General features: G+C 51.7%; 4 protein-coding genes across 4 annotated transcripts; 2 read left to right on the top strand and 2 right to left on the bottom strand.

Annotated features, from left to right (window-relative positions):
• Positions 1–808: 808 nt before the first annotated feature.
• On the top strand, positions 809–3910 carry AYO20_06920 (hypothetical protein; the record flags this gene model as incomplete). The annotated part of the gene is made up of 1 exon (XM_022645208.1): positions 809–3910. One exon carries the CDS (start codon positions 809–811, stop codon positions 3908–3910), a length of 3102 nt encoding a protein of 1033 aa, XP_022498756.1.
• Positions 3911–4601: 691 nt separating this feature from the next.
• AYO20_06919 (hypothetical protein) lies at positions 4602–5846 on the top strand (the record flags this gene model as incomplete). Its single annotated transcript, XM_022645207.1, has 3 exons — positions 4602–4856; positions 4912–5029; positions 5092–5846. 3 exons carry the CDS (start codon positions 4602–4604, stop codon positions 5844–5846), a joined length of 1128 nt encoding a protein of 375 aa, XP_022498755.1.
• Positions 5847–7076: 1230 nt separating this feature from the next.
• Positions 7077–8510, bottom strand: AYO20_06918 (hypothetical protein; the record flags this gene model as incomplete). The annotated part of the gene is made up of 1 exon (XM_022645206.1): positions 7077–8510. One exon carries the CDS (start codon positions 8508–8510, stop codon positions 7077–7079), a length of 1434 nt encoding a protein of 477 aa, XP_022498754.1.
• Positions 8511–9824: 1314 nt separating this feature from the next.
• On the bottom strand, positions 9825–11909 carry AYO20_06917 (hypothetical protein; the record flags this gene model as incomplete). Its single annotated transcript, XM_022645205.1, has 5 exons — positions 9825–9965; positions 10044–10498; positions 10556–11453; positions 11512–11773; positions 11830–11909. The coding sequence occupies 5 exons, from the start codon at positions 11907–11909 to the stop codon at positions 9825–9827; spliced, it is 1836 nt and encodes a 611-aa protein (XP_022498753.1).
• Positions 11910–12135: the final 226 nt, after the last annotated feature.

Genomic DNA, 12135 nt, shown 5'->3' with positions numbered 1-12135 from the left:
CGAAGCGACACATTGAGAGGAACTGGGGCCCATTGCGAATGCGAAATCGAACAGATGGAGCTGCACCGTGGATCAACACGCGTCGGTAGAAGCAAGACGCGTCGAGAAACGTTGCTTTGGTCGACTACATACGACTCGGTGGGAAGACTTGGAGGGAGAGTTTACACGGCGACAAGAGAGCTCTACATAATACCTGGAAACCTTACAAGCCGGTTGAAGCGGCGGTGACCTTTGCTCAGCGCGTTGAGCGTGGGGCGCATCACTTTGACTGCGAGGTATCCCTACATCAAGTGGCAAGTGCGCCGACTGGTGGCCTTTCAGCCTAACCACAAGTCACCTAGGCAGCCTACTGAGGCCTGTGAGGCTTATTACTATTGCCTGCGATTATTGCATCACTGTCTTGGGCGTCTGCCTTCTCACCCAATACGAATTGCTCTCCGACATCAAGGAACCAACTGCGGTCCGCGACGCTTCTTTGACTAATATAACAAACAACCTTGCCTTCTGCCTTCTGGTTGCGCCATCAGATTCTGTCCTTTTCTTGATAATCAACCTCTTGTCTATTTGTCCTCCCGTCACTCATTTTCGCCTCCCTCTCCTCCTGCCACGGGGTTCCCCTCCTCCCTCTGAAGCGTTTATCTGAAGCAGCTGTTTGCGCTCTTCGGATCAATTCTACCGCCATCTGGGTCTTGCTTGAGGCAAGGCCACTGTCACCATTTCACCTCACGCCGAGTTCCCAGACTCTATAAAGGCCGGTAGCAAAAGAAAGGCTTCGTCAGAAGACCTCGCCCGGCCAGAAAAGAAAATCATGACAGACTCTGTGATGGAAGTTGACAACCCTGGGGCTGCCATTACGGAGCTCCAGAATGGCGAAATCGACGAATCTCTCTACAGCCGGCAACTCTACGTCCTGGGCCACGAGGCTATGAAGCGGATGGGTGCGTCTAATGTGCTCGTTGTCGGGCTGAAGGGCCTGGGCGTGGAGATTGCGAAGAACATTGCCTTGGCCGGCGTCAAATCCCTGACCCTCTTCGACCCTCAGCCTGTTGCTATTGCCGACCTTTCCTCCCAATTCTTCCTCCGGTCTGCAGATGTGGGCAAGCCCCGAGCAGAAGTGACCGCCCCGCATGTGGCCGAGCTCAATTCCTACACTCCCGTTACTGTCCACAAGGCCAAGGCATTAACCGATGACTTGAGCCAACTCAAAAAATACCAAGTCATCGTCCTCACAACCACATCTCTGAAAGATCAACTCACGATCTCTGATTATTGCCACCAGAACGGCATTTACCTAGTGATTGCTGATACGTTTGGTCTATTCGGCTACATCTTCACCGACTTTGGGAAGGACTTTACTGTAGGCGACATCACCGGAGAGAATCCCATCAGCGGTATTGTGGCGGATATTGATGAGACTGGTCTGGTATCTGCTCTGGACGAGACAAGACATGGACTTGAAGACGGCGATTATGTGGAGTTTGCAGAAATCAGAGGAATGGAAGGTCTCAACGGAGCACCTCCTCGGAAGATCACTGTCAAAGGCCCGTACTCGTTCTCTATTGGCGATGTCTCGGGACTGGGTAAATATGAAGGAGGCGGTCTTTTCTCCCAGGTCAAGATGCCGAAGGTGCTTCAGTTCCAGTCGCTGTCAGAACAGATCAAGAAGCCAGAATTCCTCATATCCGATTTTGCCAAATTTGACCGACCAGCAAAGCTCCATATTGGCATTCAAGCTCTCCATGCTTTCAAGGAAAACAAGGGCGCCTTCCCTCGTCCACACAACGAGGAAGATGCAAAGGAAGTCCTGGAAATCACGAAGAAGTTGGCCAAGGAGAGTGCTGAGGAGGTCGAAATTGACGAAAAGTTGATCACCGAGCTAAGCTACCAGGCACAGGGTGACTTGAGCCCCATGGCTGCGTTCTTCGGTGGTCTCGCTGCGCAGGAAGTGCTGAAGGCCGTGTCAGGGAAGTTCACACCGGTTGTACAGTGGATGTACTTTGATTCTTTGGAATCCCTCCCTACTTCTGTGAACCGAAACGAGGAGCTTTGTAAGCCCACAGGTTCGCGATATGATGGCCAGATTGCGGTGTTTGGCAAGGAGTTTCAAGAGAAAATCTCCAACGTGAAGAACTTTCTGGTTGGCGCGGGCGCCATTGGATGTGAGATGCTCAAGAACTATGCTATGATCGGTTTGGGTACTGGCCCCAAGGGTCACATCACAGTCACAGATAACGACTCCATCGAAAAGAGCAACCTCAACCGTCAGTTCCTGTTCCGAGCAAAGGACGTTGGGAAACAGAAGAGCGAGGTTGCAGCGGCAGCAGCCCAAGCAATGAACCCGGACCTCAAGGGGAAGATAACGACAATGACAGATCGCATCGGGCCCGACAGCGAGGACATCTTCAATGAGGCGTTTTGGCACGACCTGGACCTTGTCACAAATGCTCTGGACAACGTCGAGGCTCGTACATATGTCGATCGACGCTGTGTTTTCTTCATGAAGCCTCTGCTGGAAAGTGGCACTCTGGGAACAAAGGGCAATACCCAAGTCATCCTCCCGCGTCTGACCGAGTCGTACTCTAGCTCGCAAGATCCGCCCGAGCAGTCCTTCCCGATGTGCACACTTCGCAGCTTTCCCAACAAGATCGAACACACCATCGCCTGGGCTCGAGACCTGTTCCAGTCATATTTTGTGGGACCACCGGAGACGGTCAATCTTTACATGTCACAGCCAGACTACATCAACACCACGCTCCGGCAGCAAGGCAACGAGAAGCTGATCCTGGATAGTCTGAAAGAATTCCTGGTTACCGACAAACCCAGTGATTTCAATGACTGCATTGCCTGGGCCCGGATGCAGTTCGAAAAGCAATACCACAATGCCATCGCGCAGCTTCTCTACAACTTTCCCAAGGACTCGAAAACGTCGACTGGGGCTGATTTCTGGTCAGGACCAAAACGTGCTCCCACGCCTCTCAACTTCGATCCCTCGGACGAGACACATATGGGATTTGTTGTGCACGGGGCAGCGCTACACGCCTACAACTATGGCATTCCCGTCCCCCAGCTCAAATACGAGGACTACGTCAAAGTTCTGGACAGCATGATCATACCCGAATTCAAGCCCGACGCAAACGTGAAGATCCAGACTGACGAGAAGGAGCCAGACCCCAACGGACCAGCACCGACTTTTGCAGATGATGCGGAAGAGCTGGACAAGATCATCGCCGAACTGCCCACTCCTAAGAGTCTGCCCGGCTTCCGACTCAATGTTGTGGAGTTTGAGAAGGACGACGACACCAATCATCACATCGACTTCATCACTGCCGCGAGCAATCTCCGAGCATTGAATTACAACATTCCAATTGCCGACCGTCACAAGACGAAGTTCATCGCTGGCAAGATTATTCCTGCTATCGCCACTACCACGGCCCTCGTTACTGGACTGGTGGTTCTGGAGCTATTCAAGGTCGTGGACGGCAAGACGGATCTCGAACAGTACAAGAACGGCTTCGTCAATCTTGCACTACCGTTCTTTGGATTTAGCGAACCCATTGCCAGTCCCAAGGGCACGTACCAGGGCAAGGAGGGCGAAGTGACCATTGACAAGCTCTGGGATCGCTTCGAGGTGGACGACATTACTCTGACCGACTTCTTGAAACATTTTGAGAATCTGGGGTTGAGTGTGACGATGGTGAGCTCTGGAGTTAGCTTGCTGTACGCCAGTTTCTACCCTCCCAGCAAGACCAAGGATCGGCTGCCTCTCAAGATGAGCAAGCTGCTCGAGACCATCAGCCGGAAACCAATCCCAGAACACCAGAAGAATATCATTTTTGAGATTACTGCCGAGGATACCACCGAAGAGGATGTTGAGATTCCGTATGTGATGGTCAAGTACAAGAAAGACTGAGGCGGCGTTTGGTAGCATTGGCGCAACTAGAAATCATGGCCGTGCTCGTGGGTGCAGCATCGGATAGACCTTGTTTCTCTCACCTCTGTATGATGACTAGGGGGAGATAGGTATCAGGTGGACATTGCATGGATCAGATCAGGAGATCAGGAGATCAGAAGATCAGAAATAGCCCAACACGAAGTATTTGACAAAGAGACTTTGCGCATGGTTGGATAAGAGTGCGCCATGGCCGTAAAGAGGAAGTCCCCAAGTCCCTATTGACGCAAGTTGCGCTTGCCGTCACCAAGTCTTACTGCATCTTTAGTCAGGATACATGATTTAGTCATCCACACCACAGGCCATGGCCTCCCACCCACGCCTCCCTCCTCGGGCCTCTCATCATGATGCTTGGATGCTTGTCTACGAAACGTGGTCAGTGCTAAATGCCCCTCTCGCGCTTCGCAAAAACCCCCACCACCACAAATTGTGTCATCGAAATGTCGGCGGCCGTTCCGCATGTGGTCCACGCCATGAATAACCTGCGCGTTGGGTGAACAAGTACAAAAGCTGCTGCTTGCTTCCTCTGCCAATTCAGTTGCTCCAACTCAATCAGTCCATGTCCAGTGTCCTTAGACGGGCTCGATTGCAGCTTGTACACTTGACCACGAAGTCGACCTCGTCCGCAACACCTTGGAAATCAGAATCCACCATGTCATCGGTACGGAGCAGCTCTCTCTTTGCAACCTCTATCCTCGTTCTTCTGATCTCTATCGTCGCGTTATACTACCTGGAGTTGGGGCTGAACATAGATTTCCTGTTACAGAACAAAGGAGGCATCACAGACTGGGTCAAGCCAGGCGACACGTCGGGCGAGTTCAAGAGACAGGTCTCGTCGTTTCGCAACTGGATCTCGAATGATCCGAATGCTGAGTTTCCCGCGGAGAAGGGGAGATACCATCTATATGTCAGCTATGCATGTCCTTGGGGTATGGGAGTCCCCTAGTGTGGATTGTTGAAAGAGAATGGCGTCGTTGACAAAGAACGGAACAGCACACCGGACGCTCATCGTGAGGAAATTGAAGGGATTGGAAGAGATCATTCCCTTTACCAGCGTTCATTGGCATATGGCCGAGAAAGGTACGTCTTGGATCCCTCGAGATAAGCTATGCGCGGGTAGTGAGTTGACTGCTTCCTCCAAGGCTGGCGCTTCGCAACACCCGACGAACAACTCCCGGGAGAAAACACTACACCAGATCCTCTACATCCTAACAATACTCACCTCCGCGACCTGTACTTTGCGGCGAACCCCAACTACGAAGGTCGCTTCACGGTTCCCACGCTCTGGGACAAAAAGAAACAGACCATCGTGAACAACGAATCCTCAGAGATCATTCGGATGTTTTACACCGCATTCGACGATATCCTCCCTGATGAGTACAAGAATGTGGTGCTTTACCCGGACAATCTCAAGGACAAGATCGAGGAGGTCAACAAGTGGACGTACGACGACATCAACAATGGCGTCTACAAGTCCGGGTTCGCAACCACCCAAGAAGCGTACGAACGCAACGTCCTCCAACTCTTCAAGTCGCTCGACCGCACCGAAGCCATCCTGGCCGAATCCTCGTCCCAAGGACCGTTCTATTTCGGCGCTCAACTCACCGAGGCCGATGTCCGGCTGTATACCACGATCGCCCGCTTCGACCCGGTCTACGTACAGCATTTCAAATGTAACATCAAGGACATCCGGAGCGGGTACCCGCACATCCATCGGTGGCTGCGGCATTTGTACTGGACCATTCCGGCGTTCGGGGAGACGACGCAATTCGAGCACATCAAGAAGCACTACACTAAGAGCCACAAGCAAATCAATCCGTTTGGCATCACTCCGGTGGGACCTGTGCCTGATATCTTGAAGGAAGATGAAGAGGTCAGTGCGGTGGTGAAGAAGTAGCGGAAACTGTGTCGGTGGGGATCAGGCAGCAAGGGAGACAATGTGCTGGGCCTGGCGCGAAGCTAATGTTTTGTTGAATACCCTGAGTGATCTGTTGGACAAGATTGTTTGGGATGAGTGAAAAATATCTCATTCGACACTTGAGGCTTATCCTGTCTGTAACAACCAATTTATCTGGGCCAACAAGGAGTTTGTCTGGTTGGTTATTCTTTGTGAATCGAGAAGCTACCTACAATGCAGCCACCGCCTTGATCACCGTCCCTCGTTGATATGTCGCCGCATCGATGGACACTTAGACGCTGTATACTGTGCCCTCTACTGTGCAGCCTCTAGCCTATCCACTGTAGATACAGTATACCGATAAATAGACAATCATAATATCGTAACATAGCGTGTGGTATCAAATCATGTCGCATCCATCGTGTCGCGTCTCTCGCTGTGTGTATCCCTCTCATATTCCATCCCAAAAAAACACCGCCTGTGATAATACAGTAAACCGAACCAATACCTTTCCCCGGAAAAAATCCTCATCCCATCGTCCCACATACATATCGTCATATCCAAACATGTTCCCATAATGTCGTCAACGGTCGAGTTCAAAATCAAGAGGCTCCTCTTTGCCTTGCCTTGCCTCTGCCTTCCCTCCTCTCCTCTCCACTGTCCCCGTAATTGTCGGGTTTCTTCAATGACAAAACCTCAAATGACCTGGCTTCCTGTTGTCAGTGGTGCTCTCATTTCACTCCTACTTCACTCTTCCGTTCTTCTGGAGGCGATGATTCACACGGCGACGCGGTGTGTTACTGTCAAACTGTCGTTTCGGATGACTGGTGGTTTGCCGTCTCTGTGGCTCCGTCGTCGTTCAGTTCAAGTGGTCGTCTTCGCCGGGGTCGATCGGTCGCTTTGGGGAGTTTGCTGTCGTATCCACGGGTTTGAGGCGTGACCATATGCGCTTATCGGTGGTTCGGTTGGATAGTGTGTCGGTCGGTTTGTCGTTCATTGTAATTGTCAGGTTGGTCTGTTGATTTATTTGCAAGGCCGGTGGTCAAATCGGGCTTGTGTGCCCCGACACCCCCCATACCTCTCAGCTGTTGACATGCTAGAGACTAAGTCTCTGCTGGGTATACTGTCGTGGTATAGATCTGTTCCTCAGTCTCTATATAGGTGTTTTTCGGTTCTTGTAGTAGGTGCATCTCAATAGAGACAGGGTGCCGCTTTGATTTCGTCCATGTCTCAGGGCCTTTTTTGGCCTTTTCGGCCATGACCCCGTCGAGCTTGTGCTCGCTGAATCCTCTTCTCGTTGAGCTCTCTGTTCGCCAGGTAGGTCGGCTCGGCTATGGCTCGTTGAAAGCTGACTGCCCACTCGCTGGCATAGCCCACACGCACCTCCTTGCCGTCGTCAGAAGGCGTTAAAGCTGGTGGGGATGGACGGCGATGTCCTGCTTGGACCAAGACCGTTATGTTGGGCATATCGGTGCCCGTCGACAGTGTAGATTTCGGTGATTCTGGACTTGGGAGCTGTACCGGTTCAGGCTGTTGTTCGTCGACTGGACAGGACATGGCACCCTTTGCTTCGAGTAGCTCTTGCACAAAAGGCAGGCGACCCGCTTTGTTCTTGAACGTCATGAGGACGACGGCCGTCTCCATCCTCTCCAGGATTCCCATGCCACTGACAGATCTGAAAGATGGAGCAAGATCTCCAATGAGCAAACGTTCGTACATTTCCCAGCATTCTTGGTCGAGAAGGGCGCGCACAACCTGTGGGTCCACCATAACTTCGTCCTCTTCGCCACCACTCTCTAGCAAGGGCATGAGAAGGAGACCCTTGGCCTGGGCATAAGGCTTGTTGCCTGGACAGTTTAACTGGGGCATGCCTCTGAAGGTAAAATGTTCCCAGGACATGCCCAACTCGGGTTTCTTCTCGTCGCCGAAGAAATACGGCTCCTTGTGCATGGCGTGACATAGAGGGAGATCGCCGAGGCGGGCGATCTCCATTCTCCGGAGAGTGTACCAGACATGGACCAGCTCGTGCACCAGGGTGATGGCCAGGCTGACTAACACCATGTTCTTGACGTCAGTTGTGAATGTGTCGTAGTGGTAGTGGGTGAAGAAGGTTGTGAATTTCGTATTGAGCTGCACGGCTGTGGTTGGCATTTGTGGTGCGTGATCCTTGGGGTATGTGCCGAAATATGTCGAGGCGTATGTGTCTTCCCGGGTGTTATGGTGATAGCCGGTGAAGAACTGCATGTTGTGGAGGTTGTCCATCATGTCCGGGAACATTCGTGGTCGATGCTCTGGTTCGGTGAAACGATCATATCTGATCTTCGGGTCCTCATATATAAATTCCCCAAACATAAGAATGTTGAAGAATTCAGACGTCCAGATGCAGAACCGTGTCGCTAGCACAAGCGCAGGTCGTATTCGGGTGTAGAATTCGTCGTCGATGGTGTATTTGGGGTCAAGCCAGGTATCAATGGGGCTGTCAAGCCCCCTGATGATGTCGAGGCGGCTGAAGTTAGACTTCTTGAAGATGGCGCAAATGCGGCCTTCGGACTGTGGAGGTTGAGGCGTCTTACACATGTCTTCATGTCTCGGAGAAAAGACCTGTCTCCAGGCTTTTCGACCTGGATTTAGGAAGAACTGTCGATCTGACTGTGTTGAGGCCATTTTGGTGACGGGTTCCTGGGTCATGCACATATCGCCCGTTAGACTGCTCTTCGGGGACACCTGAAGCTCTATTGATCGCTGTGCTGCTCTTGTTGATCAGTGTGGACGTTTCTATGCAATAGTAGACAAGGTGAGATGCGCGATGTGGCTGTTGCTGTGAGAGGAAGGATTTTGAGCGCCACGAGGATCGTCGAGAGTCAGGAGGACAGTTGTCACTCCAACGCCACACGGAAAGGTGATTGAGTCAAGGCAGTAGTCGCTGTTTGATTGAGTGCGTGACTGTGCGAGGTGACAGCAGGTAGGTGATAGCTGACGGATAGACTTCTTGTGACAAGGCAAATTTCGAGCATGGTGAGCAAAATATACGTATATATATGTGGCAGCGCACGCACCAGAAGGAAAACCCCACGGGCATTGTTCATTGTTTCGAGGGGCGTCCGATGGAGGATTTGGATGCTTCTGTCCCATATACATCACCATGTCCTGATTGGGTACCAAAGATAATAACCTTCTCAATGTTCACGCAACCGAAGTTTATGTGGTAGATCATAGAGGTGGCTCCGGCAGGGCCCGTGAATCCATCATACAGTCCGGGGCTGGTGTGAACTTTCAGAAGCAGCGTGGCTGGTCTGCAAGGCTTGGTGCCTGGCGTGTTTCATGTTAGATGTATGATTTTCCCAACACGTGTGGGTTCTGTCACAATATGTCCATGACTTGAGGGATTCTGATCTGTGCGTAGCATAGGCTGCCAGTTTGGACTCTGTGCACAGGGCTTCCCTCATCTTAACGCACGGCGGTGAATGTCCCATGTTGATTTTTCTTGGGCCAAAATAGTGAGACTGTGGCCTCATAGCAAAACCGTCGACGAGCCGACGAGAAGGAAAACAAGGTCAGAACCGTATGTAGAGAATTTGCATCCAAAGGTGTCTTTATTGAAGCAAGAAGAGACGACCTGCGTTTTCTCTGCATCAGAAAAGCAGGCCGAGTTGGGTAAGGTGATCAAGGTATCGGAGCATCTCATGGAGAGCCTGAACGCAGTTGCGTATCGTCGCAGACATTGTGCGGTCCGAAGAACGTAGAATGGTGTAAGAGAAGAAGAAAGAGGGCGCAAAGAGATTGCCCAAAATATATAATCAACGTCGCCCTGTGGATTCCAGCAGCAAACCAAGGACCGGGATACAAGGTTTGTGGTGTCCCTTGGACAATCCAAGCTTGGTTCCACGGTGTAAGCCTGTGTCTGACCTTTATCCTCCTGATGGCTCTCGACGTTGGTTTTACAAGCGAATCTCTTCCTCAACAACAGATGCAATCTCGTCAAGGCTGTCCGCTGTCGTGGCTTGCCTGGTCAGTCCCGGTCTCGTTGCCCCTTTTGGTCGCAGGTCTCGCTTTGATATTTTTCCATTCAACCCCAGAAGCAAGGATAAACGCCACGATAGCCGATGCCAGTGAGGCATACTATCCAATTCTATGTTAGCCTGACGACCTGCTCGTGGAGGAGATGATGTTGCTTTCTGATGTGGTTGTGAAACTTACAAAGACATTCGTGATTGCTTTGTTGTATGCCCAAAGCACAGGCTCCAACTTCTCCGGGAACGAGTCTAATGTGGCCTTGCGAGCGTGGCCAGACCCTGCATCCAATAATAGCTGTACCTGTTCGCCGTTGAGACCTGCACGACTCTTGAGCGACGTGACAAGTTTGTTTTGGAAAATCGCCAGAGCAATGCTTTGAAAAACAGAAGCTCCGAAGTATTGGAAGAATGCTACTGTTGATATGCCGATGGGTATTTGTTGAGGTTGTGATGCCAGGGCGGCTTGCACAGCGAGGAGTGGCGACTGCATGCCTCCTCCGCCCACACCCTGTAAGACCAGGTATGTGATCCATTTTGCGTGAGGCGTTGAAGTGGTGAGAGTAGTGTAAAGGCCTGATGCGATAGCCATAAAGCCGACACCGACAAAAAACCAGGGGTTGTAGAAGCCAGTACGATTGACTGGACAAAGTCAGCTCTACTGGCCTGGTCAAGACAAAGGAGATGGGATGAACTCACTGATTAATCCTGCGACTGTAGCAGCAACAATTTGAGAACAAACCAACGGGAGCGTCATGACACCGCTATGGAGTGCACTAGCTCCCTTGATCACTTGGAACCATTCTGGCAGGTAGTAGACGTTGATAATGTAGGCCCCAAACATGAAGACGCTGAAAAGGCAACTCAGCAGGATTGAACGCCGGAACACGATCGAGAACGGGATCATGGCCTTGTCGCCTTGCCGATGTTCCCAGACAAGGAAGAGCGTAGCAGATCCAGCAGAGCCACATAGGAGTCCTATCACAGTGGCAGACTTCCAAGAATATTGGTGGCCGCCCCACTGCAGCGCCAGAAGAGCCATGACAATAGTTGGGACGAATATCGCACACCCGACGACGTCAATCTGCCGTAGCCTCTCCCGCAAAGGTGCTGCATCTGAAGTTCGTGTGGGAGGCTCGAAGAACAGAGCCAACGCAAGCAGTGTGACCGCCCCAGCAGGAAGATTTATGTAGAAGCACCATCTCCATGATACTGATGTCGTCAAGGCCCCTCCAATGATAGGACCTGTGATTGTGGAAACTCCAAACAGGGAAGAGAGGACGGCTGTGTAGAGTGCACGTTTGGAGAGAGGAGTTACAATAGCGAGGATGGACAACCCGCCAGAGAATATCCCTGCTCCTCCGATTCCAGCAACAGCTCGGCCGAGGATGAACATGTTGGAGCTGACTGCCGCACCGCAGAGGAGGGAGCCCAGAAGGAAGATGCCGACAAAGGTGAAGAAGGTCCACTTGAGAGAAAAGTTGGCGTACAGCTTTCCAGAGAGAGGTTGCAACGAGCAGAGGCATAGAGGGTAAGCTGCCGCGTACCAACCGATATCTGTGGTAGCGTTGAACTGCACCGTGATGGCGGGAATAGCCTGCACCACGATGTTAGTGATGAGAGAATTGGCAGATTAATGGGGGTGTACGACATACTGTAGATATGACGGCGATGTCCAGCGCAAACAGGTAGATGGCAAGACCAAGGCCACCGAGGACGAGGTAAAGCTTTGAGCCAGTCAGGTGGTGAGCATCTTCCGACTCTGCAACCAGATCAGCGTTCTGGGGTGTTGTGATGGTGTCGACATTCTCTGTGACTGGTATTGACACCGCAGTGGCCTGCTCTGGTTTCTCTGGTGGGAGCATATCGTAACCTGTGTAGCTCGTTGTGGTGGTGAAGAGGTCTTGAGAGAAGCCACTGCCGCAAGGTCAGGATCAGAGAGTTGTTTTGGAAGTGAGAATATTCGGCGCCACTTCGAAAAGAAATAGAAGTGAGGCTTCGAGGTCCAGATGTCTAGATATAGGAGGGTTGCGGTGCCCCTGGTTGCGGACATCGTGAGCATCACACAGGCACCAATCTCGGATCAGAGTGGTGTCAACAGGGACGAAAGAGGAAGTTAGCGCCATCTCCTTTCCAGAGATCAACATGACGGACACAAATTTGACGTTCTAGTAGAGAATGTGTGAGGAATAAGGCGGACAAGGAATGAAGAGGCACCGTTGTGTTGATAGAGAGCGGACATGGAACGGCAACGGAGAACAATCGGTCCGTTCTGAGTG

The sequence above is a fragment of the Fonsecaea nubica genome (genome assembly GCF_001646965.1).
Source record: "Fonsecaea nubica strain CBS 269.64 chromosome Unknown Scaff46, whole genome shotgun sequence".
Lineage (NCBI taxonomy): Eukaryota > Fungi > Ascomycota > Eurotiomycetes > Chaetothyriales > Herpotrichiellaceae > Fonsecaea > Fonsecaea nubica.
This window is presented reverse-complemented; position numbering and strand designations above follow the sequence as displayed.